The 20,510-nt window shown below is 42.2% G+C and overlaps 1 protein-coding gene across 3 annotated transcripts in view; it reads right to left on the bottom strand.

Annotated features, from left to right (window-relative positions):
• The window catches only part of GRIN2A (glutamate ionotropic receptor NMDA type subunit 2A), a 173,897-nt gene extending 153,912 nt beyond the window's left edge, over positions 1 to 19,985 (bottom strand). For all 3 annotated transcript variants that reach the window (XM_027654956.1, XM_027654957.1, XM_027654958.1), the window contains exons 1-3: positions 19,529 to 19,985; positions 18,524 to 18,758; positions 16,693 to 17,115 (exon numbers count right to left, since the gene is read on the bottom strand). In XM_027654956.1, the coding sequence (XP_027510757.1) occupies positions 16,693 to 17,097 (405 nt within the window). In that variant the 5' untranslated portion in view covers positions 17,098 to 17,115; positions 18,524 to 18,758; positions 19,529 to 19,985. The remainder of the gene's footprint in view (positions 1 to 16,692; positions 17,116 to 18,523; positions 18,759 to 19,528) is intronic.
• Positions 19,986 to 20,510: the final 525 nt, after the last annotated feature.

Genomic DNA, 20,510 nt, shown 5'->3' with positions numbered 1-20,510 from the left:
GTTCCAGGAGTTCTGGCTGTGACACAACTTTGTTTCACGACTCTGCACATGCTCTCTTCAGCAAATCAGTGAAAACAGAAACACTGAGTGACAATCCTTTGCTACCTCAGAGCTTAAGCCATGTACTTCAAAAAGAAACTGGTGCCCGGCAAGGGATTCACAAAACTACACTACCTTCTTCCAGCACTTCACACGTCCTTACTTAATGACATGAGCACAAAGAAACAGAACATGCATCTGTTTTATTTTTCAAACTGAGATGTATCCTTTTAACCTCACTCCCATTGCAAAAAAACAGGGGTCATCACATAAACACTCAAAACAACACTAAAACCAAGGATGCTGCTTTGAATTTTTTCTTCTTTCCCAAAAGCTCAGCTAGGAGGGCCTTAGACTTTTTATTTTATTTTTACATCTGCACTGACCTTTTCTTTCTCCATGGTCACATATTGTCATCAATAAGCACTTTTTAACCAAATAATTGGCCTCTCCTGGTCCTTGAAAATGAAACAGCTGTAAGAGCTAAACAGATTAGAATTCCAGTACTAATGAAGTCTGGAAGAAGTCTGAATTGCTTCAGGGAAGAAGCAGGTTTGGTCACTTTGAAACAAAATTTTATCCAATTTGCTGTTCAATCTTTTTTGGAGAAAAAAATATTACAAAAAATTCTAACCAGGTGTTGCAGACCATATGTAACATTAATTAGCACATCATTTGAACCTTCCTGTCCAGCCACAGCAAATTATTAGTAAAAAGATTTTGCCTGTTTCATTCAAGTATTTTAGGAAGAATATTCCATTCCTGCAAGGACATCATTCCAGTTCTTTAAACACAGCCACACAGAATGGCAAAAATAATACAGCATAACTAAAGTTTCACAGACTTCTTTGCTAATGTTTTGCTGTATATCACATTCTGCCCTTGAAGCAGAGCCTCTCTTGGGTACTGAGAATACATCCTTACCCAGCTTCAATCTGCACAAAAATTATAGATTCTGGAAAGCATCACCTTCTGTAGCCTTTAAGAGCTATTCAATAATAAAATCAAATTCTCAGTGATAGTAACATTCACTTCCAATTGCTCAACAAGGCCAGATTAAGTACATTAGCTCTAAAGAATCCTTCACAGCTGAAGGCTCTGCAAGCTCTGTGAGCAGACACCTGAAATCATCCCTTTCTCAGGACAGTAGAGAAGAACAACACTAAACAGGGGGAGATTTTCAGCATTTAGAGGGATATTTATCAATATCTCTTGGTCTTATTTTCTGTTGCACTGAGTTTTTGAAACTCTTCCTCACAGCTAAAATCATCCACAGATAGAAAAGCAGCACAATCTGCATTGCTGCTGCTCTTGAGGCACAGGGCAGCTGCTGGTGTCCAGGTCCAGGGCTGGTGCTTCCCTTTGTGCCCATGGGAGCAGATGTGCTGCTCCACACACCACCTGCAAGGAGCACACCCCACAGCAACCTGACCTACCTTTCCTGCTCAGGTCTCCATCTGGACAGAAAAAATTTGCTCCAGATACAATCCCGGGAGTGAAGTAAGACCAAAAAAGTGTGGGGAGACAAGAGGCTGGGACCAGGACCCTGAAAGGAAGTTATTAGTGCCTGAAATCCAGGGAAACACTTATCTGTACATTTATCTAAGTATGGGGTTTTTTTAAACATCCTTCCCCAGATAGGAGGAAACATGGTTCTTCATCTCTTCACAGACACCATTCCATCAGCTTTTATCCCTCACTAGAAAGAAAATATTGTACTTATGCAGCAATTTCTAGTTCCTTGACCTGGTTACATACAATAATCAGATTATCATTACCTTGCTATATTCACTATGTACATATTAGCTCACTACACCCCCTGTGTGTCATGGCACTCACTAGAAACCCTTTCTCCAGAGCACAAGAAAGAACCAACAGATTTTAGTCTGTGAACCAAAGTTATGAATGAGAATCATAATATTCACCAAGTCAGTTCTCATTGTCAAAGACAGTTGGGTGGGCTGAAATACCTGATTATTTACAGACACAGAAATACCACCAGAAAATGGCAATGGGTGTCCAGCACAGACATTAAAAGGCTGTAATGTTTTGGGTGTCCAGCTGCAACTGCAACCCAGACTGCCTACAAATTTATGTCACATAAACCACTGTACAGCAGGTCTGACAGGCAGATCACATCACCTGCAGATCACAGTGAGACTGGACCACAGAACTCACAGAGGTCTCACTGTTTTGGATACTGTAACCTTCCAACCATGGAGCTCCATGGCTGTTAATGGATCGTCTTTTTCCCTAATAAAACAGGATGACAAGCAAAGAGAACTATTTTTCCAAGTGGAGAGCATGTCTTCATCACATCTCTTGAGAATTCTGATGCTGCCTGAGGCACAAAAAAAATAAAATACAGCAAGGCAGAAATACCCAAAGAATAGTCAAACTCTCCTACTTCAAATAAAAAGGTAAAATTCACATTTCCCCAGGAAATATAAGTATATCCTTTACTAGGAGATGAGGCTTTAAAACCTCTAAGAACAGAGCTCTCTATATTCCTACAAGAATCCCAAGGCCAGTCTGTCTTTCCAAGGCTGATAATCACAGTCCTTGAATTTCTGATGAGCAGTACATCAGGATTCTACTCATCCCACTTCATCTTTGCCAAATCTAACATTTATATAAGCCCGGCTAGATTTGCAGGCAATGTTATTATAGCATTGTATGGCTACCTGAAGGTTTTTGGAAATGTAAAGAATGCAGAACTAGAAAGAACTTTGTGCTACAAGTCCTCATTCTTCTTCATCGACCAGCTTCCATCATAACACCAGCTGGCTTCTTGCTATTACTGAACCTCTTCATTTTCCTTCTAAATACTCCTGAGTACTTTCAGTTTCTCACCTAAATTATGCCCACCTTAGTTTGAGTCCTCTGTTGACTCATTTGATGTTGTTCAATCGGTTTTTCTTCATCCTGTATCCAGTTCCCATATCCCCTTCCCAGGCTCATTTTTAGCGGATTAAACACCACCAGCCCACCTCACCTCCTGCAGGTGAGACTTTCACCCCCTGCCCACTGGAGTCACTCATTTCTAAGCCCATTACAGGATTAGCCAGGGCTTTTTAGAACGTGGGAGACTAACTGCAGACAATATTCCAGAAATTTTTGCATTTCCCCTATAGTGAGGCAAAATTGTCTCTATTTCTAACAGCAGCATTGACAGAAACAAAATGCTGGCATACACTGCCAGCTTCTGCACCAGAAACAGGTGTTGCATGCAACCAGTTCTTAGCAAGATGCTACAATTGGGTCCTGTTAAACTCAATGCCATTCATGGTTTACCCAATTATTTTTTCTAAAATATCTATTTTTGCAGTCTCAAATATGATATATTTGTTAATACTGCAAACTACAAAAGTAATCTAGAATATTCTAACCCATATATTGTGGTCCTGTACACAGGAAAACCATGTTTGAGTTCTTTTTAAATTGAAATACAGTGCAATCCAGTGAATTAACTATAGTTCTTTTAGCTGTATTCTTATTCTCAGAAATTTTCCCTTTCTGGCCAGACATAACTAATAATCAAAACCTGGAATAAACAGCCACTGTGAGCAGCATAGAGATTTTAATCCTATCCACCCAGTCATGGAGAGAACTGCTAAAATCTGGGTTAATCCTTCCAATCCTTAGTCAGAAATGAAAGTCTGTGCAATTGAAATAGTATGCCAGAATTAGATTTGCCTGTGGTAAGGATTCGATTAAGCCAAAAATTAAGATCTGAAATAGCTTCAGTTAAAACCAAAGTAGTGCATTTCTACTGACAGATATTATAATCCAGAAGAGTCATTGTACTGAGACCAAACTCATAACTTTTCTCCACAGGAAATTAATTTGGGACAAATCCCAGACACACTGATTTTCATTGGGGGGTGGGGTGAAGGGGAGGAAGGTTTTAAAAAAAAAAAAAAATCAACTTTTCTCCAAATTATGATGACAAGCACTGGACTGGAATGCCATGAATAAGGTACAGTGTCTAGCTAGGAAGGCCACAGAAACAGATAATTACTTACATTGCCCTTTCTATGAAATAGATTTTCACAAACACTCTAATGGCAATTTTATCATCTTTCTATTTGTTACTGCACTCAAAAACATGCCTTACCTATTAGACATAAAATATGCATCTCATATCTATTTATCTGTACTGGGCAGGGGATTGTTTTTATTTTTAGCAAGCTGAGAGATAACACATCAACACAGAAAATTTTAAAAATGAAGTTCCCACTCTCCCAGGAGCCATTTCACTTGAAGCTTCTTCGTCACTTGATTAAAGCCTGCACGAATCTAAAACATAAGAAATAGGGTGTATTTGCTGCTGCACAAATCTAAAACATAAGAAATAGGGTGTATTTGCTGCTGCAAGTCTTCAGGCTTGTCTATAGAACAATTGACATCAAGGCTGAAGTTTATGGTTGTTTTTTTGATGGAGTTACATGATAGTTTTTTTTGATGGAGATCAAGACCCAGTGCTCCCCTTGAGCCCACAAATGCCACGTCTGTGCACTCATGTCACCCATCACACTGTGAAATCACCTCAGGAGGCAAAAAGCAAAGTGGCAGCAAAACACTCCCTCACAAATATTTAAAGGTTTATAGTAAGAGAATAATAGAGGGAAATATTCAGTTGTATTCTCCATGTCAGGATAGCCAGAGGTTTCAAGCTGTTGCATAAGCATATTTCTCTAATCTTTGTTGCTCCAAAGCTGGAAGCTTTTACTCAGGCAAGGCTCTTTGAAGTTACTTGGGAACGGGCTCTCTGCAGATGGAAAAACAAATGATTAAACCAGCTCAATAGGGAGTCAGCCTTACTTTACATACTTGATTTTAAAAGAAACTAAGAGAGGGAGAATTTGGGGTTTTTTTACACAAACTAGAATGCTCGTTAAGAAGGAAAATATTCCACCATCTGAACTGAGTTAGAAAAGCTGTTTTAATAACAGAATTTTTAACTGGGTGGAATATGCAAATGAAACCTCAAAATGACCTGGTAAGACAAAAATCTAATTATCAAAATGAAGTTTAAATAAAACCAGCTAGCTTGTCAACAAGGTATTTCACCAACAATCCAGAACACCATTTGAAAGGACACCCCAAATGCTATTACAGCCCTTAATGTACCAAATCATTCCTTTCACCAGAGATTGCTCTTCTAAGCAGAAGATGCCTTAAGTCTAACGCATTGCTTGGCCTTTCCACCTCAGATATTAAGAGACTGTCTGCATCTTTATCCCTGTTACATAAAGAACATACTAAACCCCTAATTAGAAAGGCAAAACCCCTTCCATTGTCTCTTTTCATCACAGCGTTCAGATCTTCAGGAAAAGCAATTAAGCAAGCACTAAAGGACTAATTATTTAAAGTGTTTGCTTACTTTGCACTTGCTCTTGGTCCTTTACTTCACAGTGAAATCAATCACACTGCAGCCAGGATCACACCAGCAGGATTTCTGCTTCCCATGTGCACTTGTATATGAGCTGGATGGTATCTTTTCCCAATGGAAGTATGTTCCTCACCTTCTAGAAATGCTTTGCTGACCCAGAGAGGTTTTTTCCCTGCATAACTTATTTAAAACTAAGGTTTGGCATGACTATAACCTACTTTATACAGTAAAAAAAAAAAAATGCAGTGGAACGTGGGAAATGAGCAAAGTTCATTCTTATTTGGGCTTAAGTTTTCCACTGCTTGCAGGCAGTACCCACTGAGGTCTCCACTGCAGCTTAACAAATCAATAGGTCCTACACTGGACTAAGGATTACTGAGCTGGGTTGTTACATTTTATTGCTGGCTGAAATATTTCACTATTTTAAGATCTCTACCTCACAGTGTGAAAAAGGTAAATCACAAACTAGCTCCTCTCCAGCCAGCTGTCATTCCATACAGGGAACCAGAAAGAAAACAACTTAAATAAGCACACAAAAATGATTAGTAAGGCTTTCAGTGACCATTAAAGGCACACATGCTGCAGGTGACAGCTGGCTCCATATAAAATTTCCCACAGGTTCATTTAAATTTTTATTCAGAGAATGTGTTTTTATGAGAAACTGGGAATTGAAAGTATTTGTGTATAGTGAGAAGCTACTGAGTAACTGTTCAGGATGTTAAAATGTGAGATTTTTTTTATTATTTACACCTGTCCTAAGTTATCTATTTAGTGTAATTTTTTCCACCGATCATTGGAAATATTCCAGCTACTCTTATGCTATAAAATAGTGGTGGATAGTTAAGAACAACAGGAGATTGTAGCCTAAGCCCTGTGTCCTGAGAAAGGGTAGAAAATGTGTGATGCTACTTTTAAAATTGTTAAGACTGGTAGCAATGACAGGATGAGTATATCTAGAAATGGCTGTGAAGATCTTTTTTTTACTTTAGACGATCTGAAGTGGGGAGAGGATCATGCAAACTTGTGTTTTTCCTTCCACAAGTGAGCTCACCCTGCAAAGAGCTGCAGCCATCCTTGTCTGGCTCTTCCCTGTGCTCTGTTCTCTGAAGACAATCCTCACTTTCAGCCTCCTGATACAACCAGTCATTTAGACAACATCAGCATTTATGTAATTCACGATCCAGAACTGTGCTCAGTGCACATAATTACAATTTTAGTAGTAAGTGCCAGTGAACATGAGTCTCAGAATAGTATTTTTAAAACAACAGCAAAACACATTCATATACAGAGGGGACTGCAGAATCAGCAACTAACTCTGTGGGAATCTGCTTTCACATATCTTACCTGACAGTCTGTCCTGCCCCCAAGTATTCTAAAGGCTTTAATGGGAGATGTGAAAAATCAGAAAAATTGAAATGAAAATAAGTTATAAAAAGGGGATTATGAATTTTTTTCAGATCCCAGTTCCTAAAAAAAGCAAGTTAGTTGGCATGTCCACAAGGTACCTCAACTGAGTGAACATACATGCATACATAGGTGGAAAAGAGAACATCTATTACTACAAATGAAACAATTATTAAAAAAAAAATCTTTCCATTTGCTATAGAAATTGATCTTTACATAGAATGACATCAGTAGCCAGCCAGGTGCACAGCAAAAGAAAGGGAGGATTTTATATTTAGGAAAGCCTATAGACTGATCCTGTCTCAGGGCTTACAAAGGAAAAAGTAAACGCAGTAGGGAAATTTTAAATTACACTAGAGTGGATACAAGTAGACATTCTGATATATCAATTTCCAGACACTAAACAGCCCAGACTCTCTACATTGCACCAGGAATAGCAAGTGTCCTCCTGTACAAGTATATAAAGCTACTCAATGAATGTAGAAGGAATTACTTAGGACTGAAGAAGAATTGCACAAAATCTGTAAAAACTGTTCAGAGTTTTAAATAATTCTGGTTTTCTCATGCTACTTTCTTCACAAAGATCAGTTCATCAGTAATTTTTATTCCTGGTTTACTACCACTTCAGCTCTCTACCAACATTACCCTACCTCACACCTGGTTCAATTTCTGTACCTTTCTCTATTTTCTTCTCATTAAACAGAAACAGGTTTGGCTTAAATTCATAAGTTTTTTACTTTATTCTTGCGATCCAGAGAATTTTAATTTGCTCCAATTAATCATATTTTAGCCCAGCTCTCATCTGTGCTCTGTGTATACTGAAAGAGTCCCAATATTTCTAATATTCAGGGGTACATAATTTTAGGCAGAGAGGTGTATTCTCTCCTACCCACCCTTGCTTCTGCTAGAAGTGAAGGTAAAAAAAGGGGGAAAAAAACCCACCCTAACTCTAAAGTGACAGTCAAGTATAAAGCAGAACAGCAAATAGATGGGGTGCAGGTGAGGACAGAAGAGGAGGGTGTTTGGGAGCAGCTGTTGAGTGAAGGAGGTTTGCACACAGAATGGACTAGGTAAGGAAAAGGCAGACTAGGAACAGGTGAAGAAGGCATATTTTTCTTTTTACAACTTCTGTACCAGCTCACTGTTACATTGTAAAGGGATAGAGCTTAAAGTTTTGCATGCTAAGCAGACATCTTTCTCTAGAATCCAGATCCCACAATAGGAAATGTCAGCCTTTTTGCAGACAACAGCAGCTAAAATGCAGACAGAGAAAGGAGAGAGGAGGGAGTGGCATCCTAAGGGGTACTTGAGTAGAACACAGACACTTCTCAAAGTTTTTGCATCTGCTTTCTTATGATGAATTCACAAGCCTTCTCATCCCAATTAGGTGCTTCATACAGCTTTGATGCCTCTGCCAAACACAGTTTACTCAGAATTCTTAATTAGCCTCACACACAAAAAATAACATGTAATTTGTCTGTTAATTATATGTTTCTGTAACTCCTAAAAGCAACTTAGATCACCTTAATTCTATTTTCTGTTTATTCAATTGTAACTGTCATTCCTAATTGTATTGTAAGTTGTGTCGAGCTGAAAGGTGGCTGTAAAATCCCTGTTCTTTCACAGTGGTTCCACATATGCAGTGTCTCCACTAGACACAAAATCAATGCAGTGAAAACAAAGCAGTCCTAGTGCTAGTTCGAGTCATGTGGAGAGGCAAGCTGGACAGCACAAATAGACAAAACTTTGTATTAATCAACTTACTGGCAGAAATCTTGAACGAAAAGTTAGGACATTAAAAAAAAAAAAACCCAACAAAAAAACACCATTGTCAAGAAAAGGAAACAAAAAGAAAAGATAGGCAGCTTCCCACCCAACAACCCTTTGAATGAAGCGTGTATAGAAATACCTTGCTCCAAGATGCACAAAAGGCAGGCTATAAATAGGTACAAACACTGAGCAGAGGCCATGGAGCAAGACCAGCATTGGTGTTCTCAGTCGTGCTGCAGCAAATAACTTGTGACAAGGAAACAGTCCAGCCTATCTGCATTAAAAGCCTAAAAGGAAATTACTGCCCCAAACCTATGATGGAGACAGGAAGCCTAAAACACTGAGAAGTCATCTGGTAATGCAGCACCTCTAAGAGAGCTTAACCAAAACCCAGATCAAGGGACACAAAATTTTCAAGTTGAAAGGCAGAACCACCTGGAACCACCTCCTCCTTCCAGACACTTATGCTTCACATGTGTGGAAAACACAGGGAAAATTGCTGTTGGGAAAGGTGAGATAACATTAACTGCATACTACAAATTTACAGCTGCTGGATACCAAGCAACCTCCATCTGCAACTTGGAATATCATGTTTGCATATTAGGAAACAAGACAGTTTCCCTGTTGGTTGTTCAGCTTTTATACTACATATATACTATAATATATTATAGAATACATATATTTATGGGTTTTATACTACATATATAATATATCTTTGCTCTTCAATTGCTCTCCAAAACATCTCCCCTTCTCACCAATCTTATTTCCAGCTCTGGTTTCATACAGCCTGCAAGTCTCTACTTTTCCCTGACCTGTATATCGAGTCTCAGGACAGAGGAAGATACATCCTGCACTTACAGAAGAGCACAGAACCTTTCCCTAGGAAGAATGGGGAGAACCAGAGTATAATCCCCGAGCAGTATTGCCTCTCCAGGGCCATGAGACCCCCAGCTGGGCATCCATGTCAAGAAGGCAGAGGGGCCCTTGGGTGGAGGGTGAAAACACGCTGTGTAACCAGAGCTCTGCACTCAGCATTAAGCCGTGCCCAGTTTTACACCCTGCCTGTAGCTTATACACCTCAAATACAACCACGGGGGTTTTCTCCTAAGGACATTAAGTCTAAATCTAATATAAATAGCCAATGATGCTGCTGCAGCTTTATGTATTTATTGCAGTGAAGCACAGAAGAAAATATCTCAAGGATTTAAGCAAACAATATGGTGACAGATGGCGTGGTGACAATCCAGGCTGGGCTCCCTCAGTAAAATCCACACAACTTCATAGCTCCGGGGAAGAATGAAGGCAGAGGAGGAAGAGGGAGGAGGGAAGAGGAGAAGAGTACATGCAAAGCAGATGACCAGAGATTTGTAAAAAATAAAACCAGCTACAGACTGCAAAGTTTCCGTTCATCTGTACAAAGGCCTTTCTACCAGTGTAGGCAGACCTACCCCATATTCTTCCAAGAAGACCAAAAAAGTTAGAGAAATACTTTAAATTAAATTGTTAGTTCAAATAAGAGACAAATAAAATCCCACTAATAAGTTGTCTAATCAAATAGTCTAAGCATCCTCTCAAAAATAATTAATAGATGAAACATGAAATGTGTTTGACATTATATAAAGGCCCTTCTCTTCTGTTCACTGCATAATTTTATGTTTCCAGGTAAGTTCTCTGGATGCATTCGGATTGCCAGAAATGCCCTATGTGTTTTGTAATAGTCTATAATTATTTTGTAGCTTAAAGGGAATAATTTTGAATTTTTGAGAATGTCCTTGGGAAAACAAATTCCAAAGATGCCACCAGGAATATCTGCAAGTAGAAAATTATGCTGAAGGTCTGGTGTCCTACTTTCCCAGCTCAGGAGTCTGCTGTGTTATAATTACCTATAGGCAGGCAATAGTTTGGAGAGACTGCATGGATGATCTACAGCAATGACTTGCTAGTGGTTTTAAAATGTTGCTCAAAACAAAGGTGCTTATGGATTTCTATTTTCAAGAACTGTAAGAACAGTTTGAAGAGAAAGAAAACAGTGCCTTTGAGATGAAAAGATATTGCTTACTGTAAAGAACTAAAATGCAAGTGAAGCCAAGCACTCCTCTCTCTTAAATAAAAGTGGTTTAAAGGAACCCACCCTGGGCTCAGCTGAAACTGTCGACTCTAGCAAAAAATAAGAATTTACCCACACCTAAACTACATGAAAAATCAAGTAAACTCCAGAAGACTTCCATTTCCTACAATCTGCTTATTAGTTACAGAAATTCCTAATCTTTTCAAAACTACCTTCTACTGAGGAGAATTAAACTAAATATCCCTCCCTCCAGTTCCATGAGAGTTCAGGTCTATTCTCCCAGTATTCCAGAAAGTCCTCCATGCTCTCTCCTGTGCTAAATTAAGAGGGGAAAATTTGTGTAGATAAGAGAATGAGGAATAATATAATCGTCTCAGAAGTAGCTAGGAAAATCCTTTAGGAAATAGAGTGGGAGAAAGAGCAGGAAAGCAAGGCTCACATCATTAATATAATGCTTCTCTGGCTCCAAGACCCAACCAAAGGCACCAAATGCAGCAGCTGCTGGAGCTTTACTTCCTCCTAGAGATGCCAGTTCAGGAAAAGCAATGGCTAATGAGCAGGCTCCATCCCAACACCTCACACAGCACTGCCTCTGATGAAAAAAAACCACAAGACATTACATCTACTCACTTCATTCACCTGGCAAGACAGATCTCAAGCAGATTTTTAACCATTTAATATCAGTGGTTATTACATGTGGGTGTAAAAGGTACAACTGCAGATTACATTCTAGTTCTAAAATCTTTAAGGATGTACAAGAATCTTCTTAAAAAGTACATACAGATTGACTTTAATGGGTATGGAAAAGTAAACACGGATTTACAGGGAGGTCAATGTTACTTTTTTACTGCAGCTCAAAATAAAAATTAGAATATCTGAAAGTTATTCTTCCCATAGGGGCATTAGTACAGTTAGAGGGGAAGAAAATCAAACTCAATTCCTTCTTTAAATGAGTCAGAATCTGGAAGTATTGTGTGCAACAGAACACTGCAAGCTCCCATTTCTAGACCTGAAACACCAGTTATATGAATACTGGTATTTTTGCACTACAGTATTGTCAACCTACAGTGTAATCGTCCAGTCTTTGGCAGTAACAAAGCCAAACTCAATATCAGGCTCAGAAGTACAGTGCCATACACATGCTAATATCAGTTATCAGTAAGGGCAGGCATAAGAAGTTATTATAGAAAACCCTAAATTTAAGACTTTCTGTAAGAAAAAAATACAGAACTGCTCTTACAAGCCAACTAAATGAGCTGGACAGAAATCTACATAACACATATGGACAATGTGGGAATTGATGAGCACATTCCATGAAGTATGACCTCCAGAAAAGATTCTACAATAAAAAACAAATCGAACACCACACACACACACACACCCCTGCCATTCATCACAACAATTTTGAAAGCGTAAGAATTGAAGCACACCTATGCACAGGGCAAATGTGAAATGTGAGTTTTGAACCTATTTGGTTTTTTAGATGGTCACTGTGCTTTTGGCAAAGAAGGTGTAAGATATGTGGAGGAACTTTAGGAGCAGTGGACAAAGTCACACAGAGATAAGGGAGCATAAATGCCCAGTACCAGAGCCAGGAATCAGGGTGGGCTCTGATCACAGTTACAGGGCTGGGCTCAGAGCTCTGCTTTGCACAAGTGCAGCACAGTTTTGGCATCTCAGGAATGAGGAAAAACAGAGCAATCCCAAGCTATACCTGTAATGAGCTGAAAAAAACACGTAATGCAAACATCTGCAACTATTTCAGTAAAATACCTGAAAAATATCCACCAAAAGAACAAATGAGATTTAGAAGTGCAGTTCTCTTCACTGCTTATTCACAGTTAGATGCCTTTTTTATTAAATGTAATAGGACATGGGGGGCCCAACGCGGGCTGAACATGAGTCAGCAGTGCACCCTTCCGGCAGCAGAGCCTAACCAGGCTGTGTTAGCAGGAGCACAGCTGCTCCAGGGGAGGGACTGCTCCCCTCTCCCGTACTCCTGAGGCCACATCTACAGTCCTTTGTCCTGTTTTGGTCCCCCCATACAAGACATCAATATATCCAAGTGAGTCCAGAGGTCTAGAGGTGCAAGAAAGGGCCAAGGGAACTCTTTTCCCCCAGGAAAGCGACAGGTAAGGAGCAGTGTAACTGCAGCATACAACTGCACTGAGAGAGCTGGACTCAGACTCACAGCAAAAGAACAAGAGCCTGTGGTATCAAGGGAAATTCTAATGAGATAAAGTGAAAATATTTGCATGGTGAGAAAGGTTAAGTACTGAAACAGATTGCCCAGAAAAGCTGTGGTGTATGTACATCCATGGAGATATTTAAAACTTGAGTAGATCTGAATTCCATGTCAGCTCATCACTGAGCCAGGGCTCATCACTGAGCCAGGGTTAGAAAACCTACAGCAATCCCTTCTAACCTCCATTGCTCTTATAGAATTATAATATAATAGTATATAGTACTTATCTTTTCAAAAAGCAATTATTTAGTTTGCATAACACTTCCAGAGCCGTTTCAAAAAGTATCACCTTGTAATAGCCCTTCCGGAAAATTACCCTCACCTTTAATGTCTTTTGACTAGCACTGTAACTGTGAGTGTTTCCACAACAGCAAAATGCTTCAAGCTATGTCTTTCATAAAGACATCTAATGAGAAGTTAGAAAGATTTAATTCTGCAACAGGCAAAAGCAGTGTGGTTCAAGGACATCAAGTATTCCTGTATACTGGCTATTTAAAATATGCAGGGGCTTTTTTTCCTCCTATTGACACAGAACTAACCACGATGTCCTGTTCTCAAAAAGTATGACAAATGCTATCATTATAATTATAGTGTGTGGTGAAACAGAGGTAACTGTGTTTGAAACCAAACACTCAAGTCAGAAAACAGTTCCTAAGTAGTGTTTATGTTGAGATCTCTCAAATGTCAAGAGATACAAGACGAATAAACAGCCAGCCTGTTTTCAGCATCCTCCAAGGGATGCTGATGCACAGCAGGTTGGCACAGATGCCCCATACAATTCTCATCTTGTTTCAGTTGACTATCCCACATCTGAATATGTTTGACATCTGTGGCAGAACTGGGGACCAAAGCCAAGGAGCAGTTCATTGGCAGGAGAGTTCCTGCCAACAGCAGGTGACAAAGTCAGCTGGAGGTAGAGCATGTGGCACTGTCCAAAGGGTATCTGTACAGCACAGCTGGGATCAGGTAGGTGCTGTACACCCTCGAGTGCCACATTGGTTTGTTGGTAGGGCTTCGACAACTGACGTCAGGTGACAACAGATCAGCCAGGTTCAGAAAACATTCTGGTTTTGTTGGCTTCACATGCCTATTTTCATTGTCTGAATCATGCAATGTCTCTCCTCAGATGGTGCAGGCAAACTCTGAGTAAACTGAAGCAGAGAGGAGCCAGCTGGGCCAGCCAAGGAGGCAGTCTAGACTAGACAGCACTCGCTGCAGGTGTTCGCCCAGGGACTCGGTGCTTCAAGAGCTGCATGTCCTGCATTAATCACTGCAAACTCCACATGTGGGAATCTCTCATCTTTAGAAACCTAGGACAACTTCTTATTTTTTAAAGGCATGGCTCATCACGCCAGATTCACATTGACATAGTATTTATTAGCCATAGAGAATATGGCAAGCTTATCTCCTCTGAGTCATGCAATAAAGTCTCCAGCAGCACAGAGCATTAGAGATGAGTTCTCATATCTGTGGCTTCAGTTTAGTTCAGCTTAGGACAGTTAAGCATCATATAACAGCCGCCTGGCACAGAACACATATGATAAGGATAGAAATGAAATGGCCTTAGTAGAGTGTCAGAGAACTGCATTCAGAGGCAGGAGTGGGATCACCTTTTTTTGCACATCCCAATGCATGAGACAAAACAGAACACTTTAAACACTAATAACCTTCACAATTCAGCCAACAGTCATCTGTTTCTGCTGAAATTCTGACACTGACTTGAAAGACTTCACATTTGCAGACCCCTTCCCTCAGACTTCATCTCCCCTGCCTTTATGACAGCACAGAGAATTTCACCTTCAGCTCCCAGGAATTCATTCCTAAATGAGTGGTTAATTGAGTGACACATGCCTGTCTCATTACTGTGATGTTCCAAACCCAGTTGCAAGACATTGCACATTGCACAGGCTAAGTTCAAAATTAAAGCACTTCCAGTTACACGAACAAACAATTCCTTCAGCCAGTTCAAGTTACTGGAGGCAGTTCTGTTAGATTGTTTCAACAAACAAAAGACAATTTTGATTTCCCAAGTGGAAATCTTAGAAGCCAAATTTAATCACAAAAGTTTTATCAGCAAACTGCGATAATCCCTAAAAATCAAAGACAGCAATATACTAATGACAATATTAGTCTACAATAAATGCAGTAGTAACCCACTCAGACAAGGAAGATAGTCTATTCATTTTCTATATAAAAGTAAAAAATAGATCTGAATCAGTAACATCCTGCATCTGCTACTGAGTGGGGAAGTTGATTCAGCATGGGCTGAGACCTTTAAGTGTTCTTACACTGGCAGAGACAAGTGAGTGAAATATGTATCAATAGAAGTCAAAAATACATATAAACCCAGCTTTATAAAGACAAGTAAATCTGTGCAGTAATTTAAAAGCACATGAAATAATTGCCTCTGTAACTTGGTCACTGGAATTGTATCTAAGACAGTAGCATTGACTGTAATGATCTTTCCATATAAATCAAGATGTCAAAGCCGTTGTTACAGAATCTCTGCCATAATTCAGCACTTACTGTCCTCTCCTTGTATGACATAAGTTTTAAAAGTAAGACCATTCAAAATACCAAGAGAAACATATCTCTTATCCCTGTGGAAAAGAGTCTTTTCCAGAGGTAAAGAGTCAAAGTTCAAAGCTGATTCCTCAATCATAACTAATCATTGTCACTTTCCTGCTTCTTTTTCTCCCTCAAGTCACAAAATAATATGTCTGGTCCACTTCCTTTTCAGATGTATTCAGAGACCTCTTTACTATTCAAAAGTCATTTATGAGAAGCAATAATATTCCATTAATAAGAAATCCTGAAGGATGGAAATATCAGGAAATAAATTGTAATTAACATTGAAAAGCCTCATGTACTGGAAAACCAGTGACTTCCCACACCTGAACTCTTTTACACCACAGTGGGAGCTCCTCTGACTTTCAGCAATCCACACCAGAGAGCTCAGCCCTGCCTGGTGCTGAGCACCTGCTTCAGGAGCAGCTGTGATCACTGCACAACATCAGTGCTGCAGTGCCAGCAAGAATTTCCACAAAATTGTTACAGCGTTAAAGAACTTGAGACATGAGTCACTTCTGTCGTTCCAGTCTCACAAGAGATTATATAAAGAGATGTTTTCCAACAAAACAATCTGTCATTACCTCCAGATTTCAGGCAATCCCTTTATGGGTTTGCATGGACTACAGTAGGAAAGTAGAAGTACCCAATTAACAAAAATCTAAATAAATATAGGGAATACAAGACCTGGTTCAAGTGTGCAAGACTACTTAATTTATAGACTGTAGTAGATCACTGAAGTCTGGTTTAATATTGTTGTCCTGTTACTACTGTTGTCTTCATACACATCCAGGTCTATCACTTGCTATTTCATGTAAGCACCACAGAACACTTGTTTATGATTTTGGGGATAAGATGTAAAATTATTTCATGAACTTACTATTTTGAGGTTGGTTTTACACCCATGTGCCTTATTTGCTCTTAAAATTTCTAGGCTGACCATCATTTAATGAGCTGGAGACTAAAATTTCATTAGAGTTGCTTTTATAGTGTCAAAAAGCTGAGTTTCAGGCATGAACCCCAAAGTATTTCCAAGTATTTGAAGAGCAAACAACAAGGATACTGCTATACATATTTTTTCTTTTTTTGAAGTACAGAGAGACAATTACAAACATCTTTTTTGAACTGCTTGTACTGACTACTCAAGACAGAGACCAACACAAGTATATTAGACTAATAAAAGCTTGTAATAACTTTTCCTACCTTATCTGCCATTATCATGGAGGCCCCGCCGTGAATTCCAAGAATTGGAATAGAAGTCTGAGATGAAATAAAATCCAAAATCTGAGCTACTGCCTCCTGATCGGTGTCATCTCCAAAAACCACTCCATGGATCTTGGTGCCTGACATCAAGTCGCAAACATGTGTTATGATGCTCTTGGGGTCAGTCTGGTTCACGAGAAGGGGCACTACATTGACATCAACAGTCAGGTCTGCTGACATTTCCCTGGTCCAGAGAGCTCTGATATCTCTCTCTGTTATGTACTTGGTCCTTCCCAGAATCACTGCAATGTTCAGGATGGGATAATTTTTCTCTGCTCCACGAACAAGATCCAAAGGCGCCAGAAGAGCTTGGAGTACCAGGAGAGCACAGCCAATTTTCCTCATCTTTGCCAGCTTTGTCCCCTGTAAAAGCGATCACATTGTATAAGAAAAACACAGGGGAAAGAAATATATACTGTAGAGCTCCAATGAAGGTTTTAAACAGAAAGCATCTGGGCACAATGCAAACTTTAGCAGCTTTTTATAATGCATTCTTCACCTTAGTTCCAGTTTAAGCCTCTTGTATCCCCTCAAAAAGTTGGCTTGATAATGACAGTATTACAGCTGGTCTCCCACAAGCAAAGCAAAAAATGTAGCAGAAGTTCAGAGAAAAGACCCATTACATTCTTCCTGGATAGCCAATAAAAAATAAAATTACTGACAATTTAAAAAAAAAAAACAAAACACACACACAAAAAAACCAAAACCAAAATACATTATCATCCTTCTCTTTAACCCTGCTGCACTAAAACAGGTAAAACAGAAATCTATATTCCTTCATCCTGAACATCTATTTAAAATTCAGTCATGGTCTGACAGGGAAAGGTACTTTAGCTCAAAATGAGACAAGTAAGCCAGAGGTCTGCTGGAAACCCCACTCCACATATTCCATACATCTCACAGCATCCCAAAATCATGCTGGTTTATTTCTGAAGATCTCTCCTAGGCAGCTGCTGCTCAAGGAAGCCTACACTGCATTTCTGGAACGGATTCAGAAGCACAATATTCCATCTTAATTCTTCTCCCTCCTTTCATGCAGCATTGACTTGAGCATCTCAGAACTGCTGATCTCGGACACAAAGTTGTCCCTGGTGTTGAAGGGGAGGGTGTTCCATAAATGAGCATCACTGCACTGGTTACCTCATGTCTTCACTGAATCTCTGTAGAGGGCTGAATATAGACAGAGTAGGATGGGGAGAGAGATGAGGCACAGAAGTGATCTGAACTATCTGAAGGAGGGAGAAGAGGGAGAGCAGGTCTGACTCTGCAAGATCTCCCTCTGTTTCTGTGCCCCGAGGGATTTCCACCCCCATAACTGGCTCTCCGCAAGCTGCAAGGGAGTCCCTGTGCCACATAAAGCCAAGCTTCTTGCGAAGCGTCACACAGAACACACTGGCGGGGCCGTCCAATCAGGGGTGGCACTTCTCACATCTCCCCTCTCTCTCATCCCGCCAGCCCCATCTCCATCATCAGTCAGAGCCGTCTGCTGCTCGGAACGCACACCGAGACAAGGGCTGGCAGCACCATCACCTCCTCTCGGGGCAGACGAGCGCTCCACCGACCGCTTAACCGCGCACATCAGCGCCCCTGCGCTGTTGCACTGCGGGCCGGGCTCCCCCCCTCCGCGGCAGAAAACCCAGCCCGAGCGCCTCGCGTCCCTCCCGACAATCCCGGGGGAGTCGTGACTATCGCGACAGACCCACCCCCCCACCCCCCCCCGCTCCCGCGCCGCGGCGCTCGGGCGCCCCCCGGCGGGCGCGGCCGCACGTACCGAGCGCCTCAGGAGACGGAGCGGCGGGAGGAGCCGGAGGGGCCGCAGGTGTCGCTGCCGGTGCTGCTGTCGGTGCAGGGCATGTCGCGACCGCGGGCATGTCGCGCCCCTCGCTGCCCGGGCTCAGGGGCGGCCTCCGCGCCGCCGGCCGCACGCGTGATCCCCGCCGCAGCCTGCGGGCGACATCGCATCCCGGGAGGGCAGCTACGCGCACAGGGAGACAGGCGAGGGGGGGCTGGACACGGGGAACGGGACAGAGACGGGGAGAAGGCGTTAGTCAGGTTGCGGGGTTGACGGGGAGGGGGAAGAAACGTGTACTTCAACCTCATGTGAACAGAAATAAAGTGACTGCGCTCAAAAGTTCCCCCCCCCCTCCCCTTAGAAATACATTTCAGCGCTTTGCTAAGAGCCCGCAGCCGTCCGGGAAACGTCCCTCATCCCTATCCAGGTCAGGAAAATCCTGGGCTCCCAACCGCCCGGCTGCTTCCAAGTGAAATGGATGGGTTTGAGCTCTACGGGAAGAGACGTCCGACCTGGAAAGGGCAGCTAGAAGCAAACTAATTCACATGATCAAGGGCAGGAGTTTTCTCGTCAGGTTCGAAACGAGCATAACCTGGAACACAGCTAAAGCGGTGCGGGATAAAGCTCTTTTCGCTCTTGAAACGGAACAGCTTCATTCCCAGTTTATCATAAACAAGCCCAGGGAGACACTCTAGCTGAACCCGCCACGGGAAGCCCAATTGCTTTGATTTCCCCTCACTATTTCCAGTAAATATGCATAAGGATAGTTCTTCAAGCAGCCCCGGCTAAATGTAGGACGCTGGCGCGCCAGGCAAAGGCAGCCGGCATTCCCTAACTGCTCCTCGGTGCCGGCTGGGAACTAAGAGCCAAGCCCGGATCCGCGGGATCCGGCACCGCCGACATCCCTGCGCGCCTCCCGGAGCCTCCGCGCCCCTGCCCAACTCCTCGGCTCGTACCGGTGCTCCCCCGAAAGGCAATACTTACTGCATTCTCCCTCCACATAGTTCCAGTTTAAAGATCCTCAAAGTCATTTCAGTAGATTCCTTCGCAAACAATGAAGTGGAAAATAGGTCCCTCAGCGCCTGGATTTCATCCTGCAACTTGTTCCCGCCGCAGTAAATAGCAGCCCGGCAGCCCTTTTTTATCCCTTGAAATCCCGCATGATCAAGTTTTAGCAGAGCCATCGCAACTGAGATTCGCTCTTTACTTTTGGCAGGAGGCATTTAAGCGTCTTCATCTTTTTTTTTTTCTCCTCTTTTTTTCCTCTTTTCTCTCTTCCCCCCCCCCCCCTTTTTTTTTTTTTTTACTCGCTGTTCAAAGGGGCAATCGCAACGCTGCCGCAGCAGTTCCCCAGGAGGGCAGGCACGGAGCCCCCCGCGCTGCTCTGAGCTCCTCGGAACCGGCAGCGGCGGTTCCCGGAGGAGCGGCGGGATCCGCCCGGGGCCGCGGGCGCGGCGCTGCGGGTGCGCGCCGGGGCCGCTCCGCTCCGCCGCCCCCGGCACCGCCGCCCTGCGCTGGCAGGGGCACAGCTCACACGGCCGCCTTGTCAAACCCAGACCAGCCGCGGCTACTTTGAAGGCTCTTCCCCCCCGCTTCTCCCGCCCCGCTCTGCTCTCGCACAGGCACCAGCGAATGAGTCAGACGCAGGCAATCGGGGGAGGGGGTGTCGGATCTGGGGGAGCGGCGAGAACACCAGGCTTGGGGCTCAGGAGTGGCAAACTCGAGCGCTCTGCCCGCATTAGCATCCCCCAGCCAAAGGCTGGTAGCCCGGGAAACCCCAGAGTGTTGTCCTTTCCCTTGATGCAGGCGCTGTCAACCAGAAATCCCTGCCGTGGGGCTCAGGGGAATGAATGTGGAGCAGCAGCTCACACACTAAAAGCAGCCCTAAAAGCTCCAGACCGCAGCCAAATATACAAAAAAAGCTCTGTAGAAGTTGGCTCCCTCTGGGCATCCCTGCTGTTCCATC

This window comes from Corapipo altera, unplaced genomic scaffold, assembly GCF_003945725.1.
Source record: "Corapipo altera isolate COAL_440 unplaced genomic scaffold, ASM394572v1 98, whole genome shotgun sequence".
NCBI classification, from domain to species: domain Eukaryota; kingdom Metazoa; phylum Chordata; class Aves; order Passeriformes; family Pipridae; genus Corapipo; species Corapipo altera.
This window is presented reverse-complemented; position numbering and strand designations above follow the sequence as displayed.